At 39.9% G+C, this 16,360-nt stretch overlaps 1 protein-coding gene across 4 annotated transcripts; it reads left to right on the forward strand.

Moving 5' to 3' along the window:
* The first annotated feature begins 362 nt into the window (after positions 1-362).
* On the forward strand, positions 363-16,030 carry LOC121899121 (vacuole membrane protein 1-like). 4 transcript variants are annotated; one of them, XM_042414742.1, is made up of 12 exons: positions 363-649; positions 1,021-1,193; positions 1,558-1,690; positions 2,075-2,165; positions 2,610-2,720; positions 8,366-8,533; positions 8,838-8,969; positions 10,761-10,841; positions 10,945-11,061; positions 12,406-12,467; positions 14,176-14,275; positions 14,976-16,030. In XM_042414742.1, exons 2-12 carry the CDS (start codon positions 1,127-1,129, stop codon positions 15,117-15,119), a joined length of 1,206 nt encoding a protein of 401 aa, XP_042270676.1. In that variant the 5' UTR covers positions 363-649; positions 1,021-1,126; the 3' UTR covers positions 15,120-16,030. The 4 variants fall into 4 exon arrangements, with proteins under 4 accessions (XP_042270676.1, XP_042270673.1, XP_042270674.1 ...); XM_042414739.1 differs by having other exon boundaries at positions 366-649; positions 1,021-1,205; XM_042414740.1 differs by having other exon boundaries at positions 366-649; positions 1,024-1,205.
* The last annotated feature ends 330 nt before the right edge of the window (positions 16,031-16,360 follow it).

Genomic DNA, 16,360 nt, shown 5'->3' on the forward strand with positions numbered 1-16,360 from the left:
GACTGAGCAACAATCCTTTGTTTAGCAAATTTTGGGAATTTACATGTAAGATTTAACATTCATATCTAGTTTTAGGCTATACATTACTTAAGCTCATTGCCTTTTTACCTTTAAACATCCTGTTTTCTCCTCCTTCAGTATTTTAATGGAAAGTGGAATCTGAAATGTATTATTTCATTACTATCTGATAAATTACATTTGTATTTTAAGTATGTGGTTTTTGTTTCAACTGTCATACTTTGTTGGAAAATTTGGCAACCTCTGATTGGACCACAGCTCACGGAACTACGTCTTCACATCACTTCCACAATAAAAGTGTCTCCTTAATGAGCTGAAGGTTATGGGTTCAGTTTGAAGGCGAGGGGAAAATGTCATTTGTGTAATTCACTTGTACATTTATACACTTCTTTAATTCACCACATCAAATTAACTGCAAACTCGTTAGGGTAATTGTTGACGGCTGAACAGCAGCGCAGTTTTAATTTTGAAGCGTCAGACGTTTGTTTCCGGGTCAAAAGGACAGGAAAGAGGAACGGCTGTCATTCAACTTTTAACAAACACCGCTCTATTTTCCTGTTAAACAGCGTATGTTTTTGTATAATTGTAAAATCTCGGGAGCGAGGAACGGTTTTTCCATATCTCCCCACAAGTAAGACGATTTGTAATCGATTTTAAAATCTTTATTTTGATGTAGCTACTGCCAACGTCCCTAGCTGAGCCATTAGCATGTCGGCTAACCGGTTAGCGTGTGGATGATGATTTACTTGTAATTAGCATCACATTTTAACTTCACACTGACCTACAGAACAGCGGTTATTTCCGTTAACTGTACACGGTACTGTCGGTAACACGTCACCTCGCCTCATTGCTTTGTCTGTCAGTCTCTCCTTATAATCACGATGTTATTTGAATGTCAGCCGGCGTGTTGGCGAAATGTTCGCATTGGCAGATTGATATTGAGATCGATATTTTATTGCACTGGTCTGACTATAACAGAGTATGTCATGTTATCTTTCTCAGCAGGCAAAGAAACAACAGTGGGAGGACTCTGTTGAACGAAACACCAACTTGTCGTTTCCCCCCTCTTTCGTCCCCAGACTACCTGAGCTGCTAAACGTTGATTGACATGGCAGCCAATGGAGCAAGCTGCGAACAGCCTCAGAAACGTGCAGGAGCTAAAGAAAAACAAAACGGCAAGTCTTCAGGTTAGTTTTGCTGATCTTCATGATTTAAAACGTACAGTAGAAAGGGCAACGCATCCTCTCCAAAGTGGATGCGTTGGAAAGTTCAGGTTGTGCAATCTCTGATGGCATAGAATGATAACTGTCACGTCATGGGTTGTACAAGTCATAAACAAAAACCTTGAGGCTGATTTCATTTGAGATTACTTTCAGTTTTCAAAGGTTAACACGACAGAGCAAAAGCAGAACCAGACAGTCTTGTAGCTATCTACATGTAGCATGCATTTAGAAGTGCCAATTCAGCAGGATGCAGTAATTCCAGTAGATGCAAGTATTATAGTACATCAGGGTGATTGCAATTCTGTTTGTTTTCCAGACGCGTTAATAAGAGAAAGGCGACAGAAAGATAAGGAGGAGCGCTTATCTCTGGTGTTATGGAGGAGACCTGTTACCACACTACATTACTTCCTCCAAGAGACCCTCATCAAGCTAAAGGAACTGACGTTTAAGTAAGAAGTTAAACAGGTTCTTCTAGAGCAGTTGTTTTGAATTACTTTGGCCCAGATGTCTATGCACACAGATGCTTCTGACCTTTTGTCCTATTTGTTATTCTTGTGACTCTCTACTTCTCACTAATTGCTATAGCATACCTACATCCCTAAAAACATAAAAATGTATTTCTCTGACTCCCTGAAAAACTGTGTTTTGGACAGTAGATGGATCAAAAACATTAACATTTATGGGGTGAAAAGTAGCGGTCAGTAGCCGGACATAGGGCTTCTGTGATGTCAGGCAACCTTTAAACTGAGATAAGAAAAAAAATACATTTCAGAATTGTTTCACTTGATATGTTTTGAACTTATTTACCTTTTTTGTTTCACATTTTTGTTCAGGCTTTGGCAGCGACGAGGCACAGTGTTCTTAGTTTTGGTGTTATTTTCACTCTTCTCCATTGCCTACTACACTGAGGGGGCACACCAAGAAGTAAGGCTTTGCTGATTTGTTTTCTCAGAGATGTTAATAATCAACACCATTGCTCTGTCACCAGCCTGTTTAAAGGTTAATGATAAGTCACTCTTGAAAAAGCTCATGTTAATGAGGTATGTACTGTTGTCAAGTAACCCTTGATCATACAGGTAGTGGGTTGAATATTCTGTTTACAAATTCCTCTCTGCGGTGGTCTGTCACACTTAAAGGGCCACCAAGTTTTAATATAGAATCGTCTTAGATAACTCGCTTATAATGATGAACTAATATATAACCTACAGGTAATTAGCAAATTTAAACTAAAAAAATGGCACAAAAAAGATGAAAAGACGTTTGCCTCTAAAACATTTTATAAATTATGAATTTGATCATAATCATACCATTCGCCCTCCCCCCCAAATTATTTGTTTGGTTTTCTTTCTTCACTTTCTTTCACTGTAGTATGTCCGGTACCTGGAGAAGAAGTTCTTATGGTGTGCCTACTGGGTAGGCCTTGGGATCCTGTCCTCAGTAGGCCTTGGGACTGGCCTGCACACATTTCTTCTCTATCTGGTAAGAGAACAATAATGGTATGGAAATGTGTACACACATCATTTCTTGACATGGGTTTGTACTGAAGACAGAAAGACAGACATGCTCACCAACAGTATATACGTGTCGGAATAAACAAGTTTTAAAGGTGAAGCGTGTTGAATTTAGTGGCATCTAACGGAATGGACTTGTTAGAAAGGGAATATATTATTCATAAGAATGTTTTAATTAGTGTATAATCACCTGAAAATAAGAATCATTGTGTTTTTATTACCTTAGAATGAGCCTTATATAGCTACATCAGGGGAGGGGGGTCCTTTTAAACGCATAGACAACAGATATTTTCACATGTGAAAATAAAGTATAAATTCTCATTCTCTGTAGGAGCACATAAGATAGTGGAGCTATGTAACAGACACAATAAATATATTTAAATTTCTACTCAAACCACTTTCAGATCTAATGATCTATATGTTTTCGTTGGACAGTCATGATGATACCTAGTACTATTTTACATATTTCCTGGAAAAGCTGGCTCAGTTGGCCCACATCTGGCCGCTATCTCAACAGTCAAAACACTGCGTAGCGATGATGGCGGTAAAGAGCAACTGGTAACCAGCATTATCTGGTCGGCTGTGCTGAGCATGGTTCGGGATGTTCTATGTGTATCTACAGTATTCAGGCTGTTTTTCAGTAGTTTAGCTCATGGTGAAGATCGAGTCCGCCACGAGCTATGTCCTTCTTGAAATATACTCACACACAAAAAGACATAAAACTCTTACCTTAGGTTATCACATTTCTGCAAAGTCCACGTGTGTCTATTCCAGCAGTTGCCAGTGGATGGTGTCACACCCCATATTCATCGTCTTCTACCACATCAAACTGTAGTCTAAACTGTCATCTATCTGTCTAAGGCCAGCCAAGAGTTAAGTGTCAACTGACAGGCAGTCACAGAATGACTGTACGACTGAGTCAACAAAATGTGTGTCATTTGTCTTGGTTGTGGTCAAAAGGAGAATCTATCAAAGTGAAAGAGAGGATGATGATGATGTGGCTTCTGTTCTGTAGAACTTGTGCAGATGTGGGCCAACTGAGTCAGTTATTTCCATTATAATGAAATAATGGGGAATGATGTGACTGTGACCTTCCTGTTTTTTTTTAAAGCCGATGTCTCACAGTAATACTCCGTAACTCACCATCTGTTCTTCTGTTCCTCTACTGTCTAGTAGTGCTCTGTTCCTTCATATACTGTGTCTAGCTGCAAAGCAATAGTAGCATGGTTCTTATATTGTTTGTGTCTCCGTGAATCATCTTGAGTAGGTGACCTAATTCCCTTCCCCCTCTCTGTGTGAGGAGGGAGAGGGAATGATGCCTACTGTTTCAAAGAGTAGGCATCATCATCTCCCCTGTATGGAACAACCTGGCCTCCTATCAAAACAGTTTTTCTCATTCATTTTAATTTATATATCTTTAAATATAATCATAATTTCCATTACTAGCACAATTCAGGACCTGTCAGAGAGATATTTTAAAAGCCACTTCTTGATAACAGTTTCCCTTTGCAGTGCATAATATTTGATGACGTAGGATATTAATGTGCATACAGTACATTATGTCACTCATTCAATCCCACATTTAACAATAGACCTGAAAATCATGGACAGTTATTAAAGTCTCAGTTAAATCAATCGATGTAGGCACAGAATGGGAAACCAGTTTTCCCACAGTTCTAATCCATTGTGCTGTTTTCATCCCAGTTTAGCAAGATTATACTGTTTTGGCAATGTCACATTTTGTCAGTGGTGGTGGTGGAAAGGCTCAGGGCAGCTAGATTGTGGGGGGTAAAGATCTACTTTGAAAGATTTTTTACACTATTAAGTGATGCATAATGATTTTTATTATCTTGACCAGCCTGTATTTTCATGCATACAAATCTATCTACTAAAGGAAGGAATCTCTGTCTGTATGTATGTCCTTTGCGTATCTCTTGAACTGTTCACTAGATTAACTCCACACTTGGCAGGTGTACGGCTGGGGACCCAAGGGAGTGCAGTGTCGAAATTGGTGCAATTTGGACAAGTGATACGTTTAATATTAACAAACTTTGAATAAACCAGAGATCAATGAGCTGCTCCGCTCTGTGCAGTGTCTGGATGGAGCTTCAGGGCTCTGCCAACTGACTCCAGCATGTCAGAGAGAGACCAGAGAAAAGTGCTCGAAAGAGAGAGAAGTAGACAGCGAAAACAGAGCTTTTAACCAAGAATGGACACTCTTATCCCGTGTCTGGACAGAAAGCGTAGCACAGCACGTTTATCAGATCAGCAGCAGCAGTGAGTGAACAGTTGTGTCTACACAGGAAGTGTTCAGGTACATTGTTGAGCGTAGATCACCCGCGTTTTGGAAACGCTCAGAGCCTAATACACAGTGACTGTTGTTACGTGCATAAAACGGAGCAGATACTTTCATGGACAGTTCAAAAGGAGTTTGTCTCATATGTTCTGAGACTGTGGCAATCGCGAAGCACCACTACAGAGCACAAGTCTTTGGAGCAAACATACCCACTCAAATCTGAACTGAAGGCACAGAAAATAGGAGCAACCTAAGAGCCCAATATGATAAATCTACTTTTTTTGAGGATGCACATTATTATATTTTTAAATGCAGCCCTTATTTCACTTGAAATGAGAAAAGAACATTTATTTACTGTTAGACCACTTAGCCCCTTAGATATCATCTGTGTATAATTCATTGTTAGTTTCTTTCTTGTTGTTGGTGTATATATTCATTCACACCTCACAACAACTGTGTTAATTTTTCTACGGTTGAAGTAGCGGCCATTCAAGGGACTACTCTCATTTTGATTTAAGACACAAAACAGTGAATTACGTAGGATACAAACATGATCTGAAATTCCATGTATACACTTAAAACAATATACAAAGCACATTATTACAGTGTACACAAAAACTAACGATACTGTGTATGCGGAAGGCCTGTGAAGAGGTTGAGGACCCCGAGTCAAACCTGTCTGGGGGGGCGGGAGGGGGAACTTAAAAGTTCATTCACCCTTTTTCTCAGTATCACCTGTCTTCTGCACCAAGCCAGTGCTCTCTCTGTACACACAACATCTATTGCACATCTGTCTGTTCTGAGAGAGGGATCCCTCCTCTGTTGCTCTTCCTGAGGATTCTTCCCTCTTTCTTTTTTTCCCCGTTAAAGGGTTTTTTTTAGGGTTTTTTTCCTTATTTGAATTGAGGGTCTAAGGACAGAGGATGTATTGTTTTGCCGTGCAGACTGTAAAGCCCTCTGAGGCAGATTTGTGATTTTGGGCTATATAAATAAAATTGACTTGACTTGACTTGACTTGACTCTCTCACACAAATACAGGTGTCCTTTATCTTATTCCTCTTGATATTTACATTTCATTTGTCTGTTGTTGGAGTCTCCAGTTTCTCTTAGCTTCCATTTTAGATCCCCCTATTCCCTTTTAAACCCCTCCATGTCATAAAAGCACGTTTCTTATTCAGAAGAGCCTTGTGGTTGCTGTTAATCTAAGGTGTGTTAGTTGGGAATCAACATACCTGTTTGGTGAGAACGTCACCCACACAAAAGTTGATATATGGAGTGGCACATTATGTTGAGCTATCGGTGTCCTCACTTTTTTGACTCACTCTATATCCCAATCAGTTTGCATCCAGAACACCCCTAAAAGTCCTTTGACCACCATCCTCAAAATTTTCATAGAAAAGAAAAAACATTTCCTTACATCGGGGCCCACATGATGTAAGCTGTCTGCTCATAAGAAGACTATTTCCTGTTTCTCTGTTCACTAAAACTTAGCTCATGTTCACAGCGCAACAGCTCCTATCACTACTGCCTACTCAATGTTGATATTAGCCATGGCCAGGAAACTCCTGACGTTCATTTTGAAGGGGAAAAACACGTCCCATCAGCTTAGTAACACTGAATTCACCTCAAGCCCGAAGCATTAATAGATAGCCCCACAGAGACGATTAGATCATTATGCTCATGGGAAAGGGGATTCACTGGCCAGCATGATCTTACCATTAATCATCATGTTTTTGAGTTGAACTCTAGTGCTGAACTCTAGTTATAGTATTGTGGTTCAACTAAGAACAGAGGTGTGTGGGTAGATGGTTGCATGAACCTGTAGATTTGTCTACTCCACCAGCCAATCGATCAGATCATTAACCAGCAGTTAAAGCTTGTTTCAGTTCTTCCTCATTTAATGATGGAGCCTGAAGATTGTGATGTTGATCTGTTGCTTTGGTCGAGAACGAGATACAACTGGCCAGATTCTCATAACATTTGGTGCAGACATCTAGAGGATGATTCCTACTTTTGGCGACTCCCTCACCTTTTGTCATCACAATCCAGTCATAATTTAATCTCTACCAACTCTTTTATCCAACTCAAGGTATCTCAAAAACTAATGTTTGGATTTCCTTGAAATTGACTGTTTTGTCATGATCGACAGAGGATTGGGGTTTTTTTTTTTGACACATACAAGAACCACACCCAAGAATTTCCTGTTTTCACCAGCTACAGGTCAACGTGTCACAGCCATGAATTTGGCTGAGCTCATTCATGCATCCATAACACACTTAACTACTACTTGTAAGTTTCTAAGAAGTGAAAATGTGTCAGTATATTGTTTGTTGCATCCAACCATTTGGTATTTTGGGTTATAATGAACTTTACAGCTTCAAGGGTCCACTAGTAGTGCTTTTGCCAAGTAGTCTTGTTCTTAAATCAGCATGATTAGTATAAAGGTACATTTTATGGGTTCATGATGAAACCCATCGCTGAACAGTTACAGAGCAAAGAAGTGTTTCATCTGCCCGCTATGTGAAGAGTTTTGCTCTGCCGACTTGTGCGAACAAAGAAACTCACTGCAGGGCCGCTGCATCGCCTGCCTGATGACTGTATCAGAGTTTGGTTTCAAAAGTTTGAATCACTGCTTAGTTTTGTCTTGTAAGCACTTGTCACGACATGACGAAATGTCGTTGCGAGAAGTCCTGTTTGGGTTAAAAGAAACAGTGTTGTGTAAACTAAAGAAGCCCCTATAGTGCTCATACTCTGAGTGGGGTGGAGAGTTGCCGTCGAGGATCAGTCAGCGCAGAGTAATTGTGTGCTGTCCATCAGCTGTCAGTGTTGCTTGTATCAGACAGTAAGGAGGCATAATGGAGTTGCTGTGTTGTAGTTACAGGTGGGCCTCTTATGTTTTTGAGGCCAGGTGGCTCGGCCTAACCATACGTCTTTACAATGATAAATGAAGACATACCAACCTGTCAAGGACTGTGTGACTCAGCTACTGTTGGTGTGTCTGTAGCTGTGGGTGGATGACTCTATTAGTGTCTAACTATTCAATCATGTGTTTCATTCAACGTTAATACACTTGTAAGGATGTGCAGTACAATCATACATCTCTGTTTAACTTTACGCAGTTGGTAAATACAATGAGTAAATATGGACTTACATTACTAGCATCTCTAAAACCTTTCACCATTTAAAATGTGCGCTGAAGATATGAGATTGATGATCATGCAGCAAAATCTAGACGTTGAGCCTTTGTTTGTGCCCCAGTAGTTTCCCGTCTATTAAAGCAGTTTGTTGTCTTCATTTGTCACCCCTCTTTCTCTCAGGGTCCTCACATAGCATCAGTGACCCTGGCAGCATACGAGTGCGGCTCCACAGATTTTCCAGAGCCTCCGTACCCAGACCAAATTGTGTGTCCTGAAGTTGAGGGGTTGGAGGGAAGCATCTCCCTCTTTTCAATCATGTCCAAGGTCCGCCTGGAGGCCTGCATGTGGGTGAGTAGTAGTGTTCATGAAGAGCAAAGCCTGTGTTCTACAATGAAAAGCGGGGGAAAAAAGAGCAAGCAGTGCTAGCAGCAGGTCACAGTGTAATAGCTGGCAACATGTGCAAGGATTAAGGTTTCATCATATTAAACAATTTCAACACGCTTTGGCAAACATCCAAAGGTATGTAAGGTTCTTCAGAAAACAGTTGCATGTATCAAAATTGAAATAGTTCTTGATGCCAATGCATAGTCTCTCATGTGTGACATGAATAAGCAAATCCTGATGTGGAACATTTGTTTGTGTGTGTTTTTAGGGTGCAGGCACTGCCATTGGAGAGCTACCTCCATATTTCATGGCCAGAGCAGCTCGTCAGTCAGGCGCTGACCCGGATGATGAAGACTATGAGGAGTTTGAGGAGATGCTGGAGCAGGCTGAGAGCGCTCAGGTCAGAGTTGCAAGCATATACACATCTGTTATGAGAGCCATTGGCTTGGTCATTTTCAATATTTACTCCTCTTTTAGTATATCATATTACATAAATTCAAATAACATTTTGTATAAAGATTAAAGAAGATGAGCTTTTAATTTGATGTGATTCTATGAACGGTGTATCATCTCGTGATGAATTTCAAAAGAACCCGAGTAAACTCAATGACCCCCCTTCCACTGAAAACACATGGTCACTGAAATAAAAACAACAAGAATTAAAATGAATAAAAAATCACATAAATACACTGAAAATGAAAGTATATATATCCCTCTATTTGTTTCACTTTTAGCATAGTTGTTTACACTTAATCCACCCACTCAATTTGATATTAATTTATCTGATTCGGCCTCATCTTCATAATTCACAACTGACCATGGAGCCACTGAACAGTGATTGGTCCCAAAGTGCCATGTGACTTCAGTGAAGCTCCTCCTTCCACTTCCAGTAAATCTGTCTGTTCTTGGGTGAGTCACCCTGAGCACAGCTCTCCCTTAAATCATCCTTCAGGCTTCGCTTTCTCTGCCTCCCTCCTTCTCTCTTTTCACCGGCCTCTAATTTGAATGACAGACACTTCTGTGAGGAACCAGGTTCACATGACTGGAGACTGCTGAGATCAGATGCTGAGTCAACAGAACAGAAATCAGACAAACCTGTGTACATTGTCTCACTCTCCATCACCTATTCTCACTTTCAGCCGAATAGGCCGAGGAGGCCTCACATCACATGTCTTTCATCACGACAAAGTATTCAGGATGTATCCACATATGCATTTGTCATAGATCATCTGAAGCAACAATCTCACGGAACCAGTCAGAAGCACTTAGTGACCATTATTTTGTTTCATGACAACATGCAGAACACATGATTCATTGAAATTATTACCACACAAAGTATGTTAAAAGAGGAATCCAAAGCTTAAAAACCTGCATTGTTTTATCAACCACAAAAAGCCTAGTCAGCAGTCTCAAATCACGAAAGCAAGAAAGTGATGTAGACCAACAGGATTTAAAGCACACATAAAAGGAGAGAGCGCTTACTAACTAAGTCCTCACTGAAAGCCAAAAAAAATGTGCTGAGATTGATTTGATTGCATTTTAAGAATAACCATGGATGAATTGTTAAAGTCATTTTTAGTAGCATAGACTACATATTGACTAAAATACCTTGGCATCACTGGCAAGAGACAAGATGCGTAGAAACATGAAAACACTTGTCATTGTTAAACCTCAATGCTGCATCTTTGTATTAGGATGGTTTGTGATATGTACGTACATGAGGAAAACAATTCCAACAAAACAATAAGCAAGACATGTCAATGTAAATTGCTGCCAAGTTTGACATTGGTGAGATGCCTCTAATCTCCCTCCTGCATCGGCCGTTATCCTCACCATGTAACCACACACATTCCACGCCCACAGGGGTGCAGATAGGATCAAATGTTACTTGGCACTTCTTTACCAAACGGTTTTTGATTGCCATTCCACCAAAACCAAAAGAAAAAATCTCACAGTGCACAGAAATAGCAGGTTTTTTTTACCACACTTCTCTCACCACCACTCATTTCTTGTAATAACATCGCAGACAGCACTGATGTCTGGTTTAGAATGGTTTAGAAGTATTGCATAGTTATTTTAAGAAAAGAAGTAAAGGGTGATTATGTGTTCAGAGACATCAATGTATGTTTAAAAGTTGCGCTGCAACTGCAATGTGTGTTTTCAAATTGTTTCCTGTCATCTTTTTTTGTAGGATTTTGTCACAAGAGCAAAACTGGGAGTCCAGCGTATGGTGCAGAAAGTGGGATTCTTTGGGATCTTGGCTTGTGCCTCAGTAAGTTGAAATTTGCATCACCTTATGCACCACATGCATAATCAAACTTTGTAACTGTGGAAATTTATCAGACTATGAACGTTGTTTAATGCGTGTGCTTCAGATCCCTAATCCTCTTTTTGACCTGGCTGGAATAACCTGCGGACATTTCCTGGTTCCCTTCTGGACCTTCTTTGGAGCAACTTTAATTGGGAAAGCCATCATTAAGATGCATATACAGGTCAGTAACTCAACTAAAAGGTTTGTCAGAAGTGGATAGAAACTAGCAAAGAGTCACTTCACCGCAAATTACACCAGGTTTTTTCCATTTTTTAACACAAACCATACAAGCACATACCACATACAGGCAGCATTTAGGCTTCGAATATGACTCATCTTTTGTTTTATATCATCACATTGCTGCCCTACCTGCTGCCAGCAGTGTGATAATGTATGTGAAAAAAATCCACAGTAAAGAAAAAATTATATACCTTGCTGACTGATTCATTTCAAACAATTCTCACAACCTCAAGATGTGTGGGAGAGATAAGATCAAACCTAGTGCCTAGATCGTGAGTTGGTGACTGTGAGAAACTCTTAATTGTGCACTTCTGATTAACTCTTTCTGACTGTGCTCTGCATTCCTTATTCTGATTGAAGCTTTGGGATGCATCCAAACCATATACACGGGCTGCAGATGAAAGGAAGGAGACTTTTTTAAAGAAGTCTTTAACAAGAGTTAGGATTTTTAAAAATGCACTAGATCAAAAAACTTAATAGTTAATTAAGGAGTTTATTGTTGAGTCTGCCAAACCACTGACTAATATAAGCCTAGACAGTGAGAGGCTGTCTGTGCGTGAGTCGCTGCGTGTCCTGACAAACCTTGAGGTGAACCTCTCCATCTCTTGGTGGTACCAGCCAGTGATCTCACTCTGAGACCTTTCAGACAAAGGGGCCCGTCGGGCAGTGGCGGTTATGTAGGGAGGATGGAGATCGGACATGAGAAGGTAGACACAAGAGAAGGAAATAAGGCAGACGGTAAACGCCTGGGGGGGGGGGGGGTGGTCTTTTTATCTTTTTTTTGTTGTTTTTGTACCTTAAACCCCTTGGACCTCACGTGTCATATCCTGTCTGAATTTGTCCAGGGGGCCATGTGTCATGCTGTTTTAAAGCTGATCAGTTTCAGGACCGGAGAAGAATATTGTGGTTTTGCCCCCCGCTTTGGCGCTTTGCAAACCACACAAAGCCCCTTGCTGCCCAGAATCTAGCATATTGCCATGTTTAGGTTTTATAATGAGTGTGTTTGTGGATACTGGCAGATGTGGCCTCAATTTATCACAGCTGTACCCCTAAAAATAAGAATCATAATAACTATCATATCTATCCATCTTTGACGTTATTCTTAAGTTTTTTTAAACTCTTTTGTTCCTTATTTTGTATCACTGTTTTTGTTTAAATGTTTGTCCTGTAGAACACTTTTCTAAAAGTTCCTAAAGTTGTCTATAAATTATGTTGATATAAGCGTGATTGTATGTTCTGTATTTTAAAATCGCTAATATGTTTCACTCTCTCTCGCTTCCAACAGAAACTATTTGTTATCATTACCTTCAGCAAGCACATAGTGGAACAAATGGTGTTACTCATTGGGTAAGTGTGTTTGTCTCGATGTGTGTGAACAGTGATCGTCTTTCCCCTGGTTTTTGTGGTTAGCAGCACATTTGTAAACATTTTCAGATCCATTTTGACCACCGATGCGGGGATCGTGTCTGAATAAATGCTTTCCCTGTGGGGGTGTATGTGCATGCTTTTTGCAATTTTCCACAAAAAAATAGTCCCCTCACCCACCCACACACACGCACATGCATACAATCCATCTCTGCAGCAGCACCGGTGGTCAGGCGTGTGAGGTCCCATCCACAACATGTTGATCTGACTCACCAAGTTCAGCTTTGACTGAGACACAGTTGCCCCATTGAGGCGGGAAACACGATCACAGACAAAGCAGAAAGAAAAGTTACTGTGACTAACGTTTTAACTAATGTCAGATTTGGCTCATTTGAGCTCAAATTTCAAATGTTGCTTTTAATTAACTAAAGATATTAGATGCTAAAATTAACTATTGAAATTATTAAAAACACTCACTAATATTTATTGTGAGTCAAGTTATGAAATTTAATGAATCAAAGAGCCAAGAAAACCAGAGATTTTAGTCAGACTTCATGCTTATTTCATGATTTGGGATTAGTCGCTCAGTTTTCATTGATCTATTTGCTGTTTTAACTTACTTCCATGTATATAATTGATAAGATCAGGACCTCAGACTATCGTCATACTTGTCTCTTTCTTATTAAACTAAAGCTGAAGGTTCTTTCCCACGATGTTGTGACAGCTCTTGGTGACTCGCTATGATGTGTGTAAATGGTACATCAATGCTAACACAGGATGTTTTTTTTGTAAATGCTGTGTGTCTTTTTATTCATGTGTTCACACGAGATAACAAGAATGAGTCAGACAGAACTAGTTAGATTTTATTTGAAATCAGCAATTACCCAGTTCCCTTTTGGTGTGTGTTTAGTAAATTGTATCTCTTATTTTGCTTAGTCTAGTTAAGTCTAGACAGCATGTTTATGTCCTGACCAGGGACAGAATTGAATCCATGCAGCTGGAAGACGGTGTGTGAATGTCTACAGCCTGCAGTATATTTTTTTTCAGTCACAGTAATGATAAGTTTGGCACCTTTTTTAGAGATAGTGTTTAAACTGTACCGCTGCTAAAATTACAGTACCAACGCGTCCTCTATATGACGTGAATTGATAAAATGGTATCTATTATGATTGGCCCCCTTGTGAGCTGATCCTCCCTGCCTAATAAGGACATGAGCACGCCCTGATTAGATGTCCTTCCACCCAGAAGGCAGTGGTGGTAAAGGTGGTGACATCATGTCGACTCACTTCCTGATTGAAGGGGCTGACACAAGTGCCTATAGAGAGCTAAGGAGTATAAAAGGAGGGCTGAAGAGTTGCTGCTTCATTCCTCTCTGCTGCCTGCTCCTGATCACTTTACCAAGTGGAGGAGATAGAAACTCTGAGATAGGATCCACATGTAGGATGGGGCCTTCAGCAGCTCTTACAAGGATGCTGGTTAACTGGTGGATAAGTGGGAGCCTTTGTGTAGTGTTCAGGGAAAGAAAAGACTTCCTGAACTGCTCTCTGAGCTTCTTTATAGGGAAAAAAGTATTTAGAGTCTGAAGCTGCGGTCTAAGGAAAGGTGCTTAAAGGGTAAGTGGAAAAAAATGTTCATCCTCTTTTTCTCTCATGTCTTCTTTTCTTTGCTGCTCTGTGGGGATCGACGTCAGGTCTGTGCCCAAAGTAGGACCATCACTCCAGAAGCCCTTCAGTCAGTACCTGGAAGCACAGAGGAACAAGCTGCACCATGCTGGGAGCAGTGCACCAGCGGTAAGAACAATCCATTATTTTACCATTTCCAAAGTAGTAGCTTTATTAATGTATTTATCTGTTAAGATTAACAACTATATGTTATGTATGTGTGCTTTAAATCACGCACTGGAAATGTTCCCAATTCGCTACAAGTTAATGCAGCACTCAGCAGCATCAGAGTTGGGAAGTTTTTTGGTACATATGTCGATATTTCAGAATTTAAAAAAAAGAATATTGGCTGGCTTTTAATTTTTACATAAGCACACAGAATAAACATTTTCATCACTTTAGCTCATTTATTAACAATTTATATGTACTGAGCATTTTACATTTTACATTAGAAAGATGAACTTCAGCGCCCTCTGGTGGACAAACTGTGTAATAGCGACTGTTTCTAGATTACCTCAAACATGTTTAGCATTTCTGTACTGCAGTTTCTTATTTATTTATCAGCTGACAAATATGCAGATTTATCAGTCTAAGTTTGAGTTTACATCAGTCTTTGTCTGCTGAAAAACACATCACTTAAATTCCCCAAATTGGGACATTTTCTCTTTATATTTGAATCCCATTTTCTCCCAACCATTTACTACTGTCATGAGTGCAGGATGCATGTAATATTCATAACATTTTACTGTCAAACCAGGATTTGTGTGCTCATGAACTGTAATGTATGACAGTAATTAATAGCATATCCACCTTCACTGTGGGTTTCCAGGATGAGAACTGGCTGTCATGGGTGTTTGAGAAGGTGGTGCTGGTCATGGTGTGCTACTTTGTCATTTCCATCGTCAACTCCATGGCTCAGAGCTACGTCAAGCGGCTGCAGCAGCAGAGGCACTCGGAGGAGAAGACCAAGTGATGACTAGACAAAGCGGTACAAACATCCAAGTGACTGAGTCTCCGCTGCCGCTGAGAGCCCTCCACTCAGCACCAGCCACTCACAACTTAACAACAAACCTCACCCTCATCCATTCTCAACGAGGCTGAACGCTCAAAAAAAAAAAAAAAAGAAAAAAAGCAGGCACTACTTGTTGGTGTGTGTGCTTTTTGAGGATGTATGTGCTGTTTACTGTTTGTCCCTCCTTCAGGTTTTGTAGTTCTTCCTCTCATCTCACTCTCTTAGGTGTGTGTAGTGCGACTGCTGATCTTTACTTTGTTAAATTAACCCATTCATTGACCTCAGAAGTAAAGCTGCGGTTTGGTGGTGACTGCTATGTGCGGGCAGGGCCCATCAGATGCTATGCCTTATGCAAGATGGGAAGGCCTGACTTCCCTTGAATATAGTTCTTGACTAATAGACTTGATTTTTATTTAATTTTGTAACATTAATGTATGAATGGATTTGGGTTTGTTTGTACAGCGTGCTGCCAAGATAACTGCTACGGATGGTCTTTCTTTTCAGGGTTTGATTTTTTTTTCCCTCATGTTTTCGTCCTGTTAGACAATAAGACCAATTAGTCTTTTTTTTGTTTCTGGAATTGTGAACTTAAAAGATGGAGAGAAAAAAAAGCAATATCAACTTAAAACATGTGGTATTGATGGTTTGCACATTGTGTAAATATCTTAATATCTTTTTGACAGTATGCTCAGATGTATTTCTATTCTAATGGTCTGTGTGGACATGAGTCAACTTGAACCAAAACAAAAAAAAGAAAAAGTGATATCATTTGTAAAGTGACATTGTACTCTCAGCTAAATAGTCCCCATTTCTATTCTGTACATTTAGGTTGGACCTTGGAATCGGATCATATATAAAACATGTCAATCGTGGCACTTTTCCAAGTCTGAGTCTGTCATTTTTTTGTATTCTCTTATAGGACGAGACCAACTTCTATGTGTTGATTCTGCTAAACCTTGTTGTGATCATGTGATGTTTAAAAACTGTTGTACGAAATGTTTAACCATCATGACAAAGCTAATGTATAACTTCCTCTTAGAAATGATCATCTTTAAGGTAAGTGAACAGTTTGGCTCTCAAGGTAAAGTTTCAGTTTGCTAAAAGCTAAAAAAATTAACTGACTCCAAGATCCTCCCTGTTTTTTTGGGGATTAGTCCTGCCTGAAATGTCATGTCACACCTGGACACTGCTTTCCCACCCCA

This window comes from Thunnus maccoyii, chromosome 6 (assembly GCF_910596095.1).
Source record: "Thunnus maccoyii chromosome 6, fThuMac1.1, whole genome shotgun sequence".
Classification (NCBI taxonomy): domain Eukaryota; kingdom Metazoa; phylum Chordata; class Actinopteri; order Scombriformes; family Scombridae; genus Thunnus; species Thunnus maccoyii.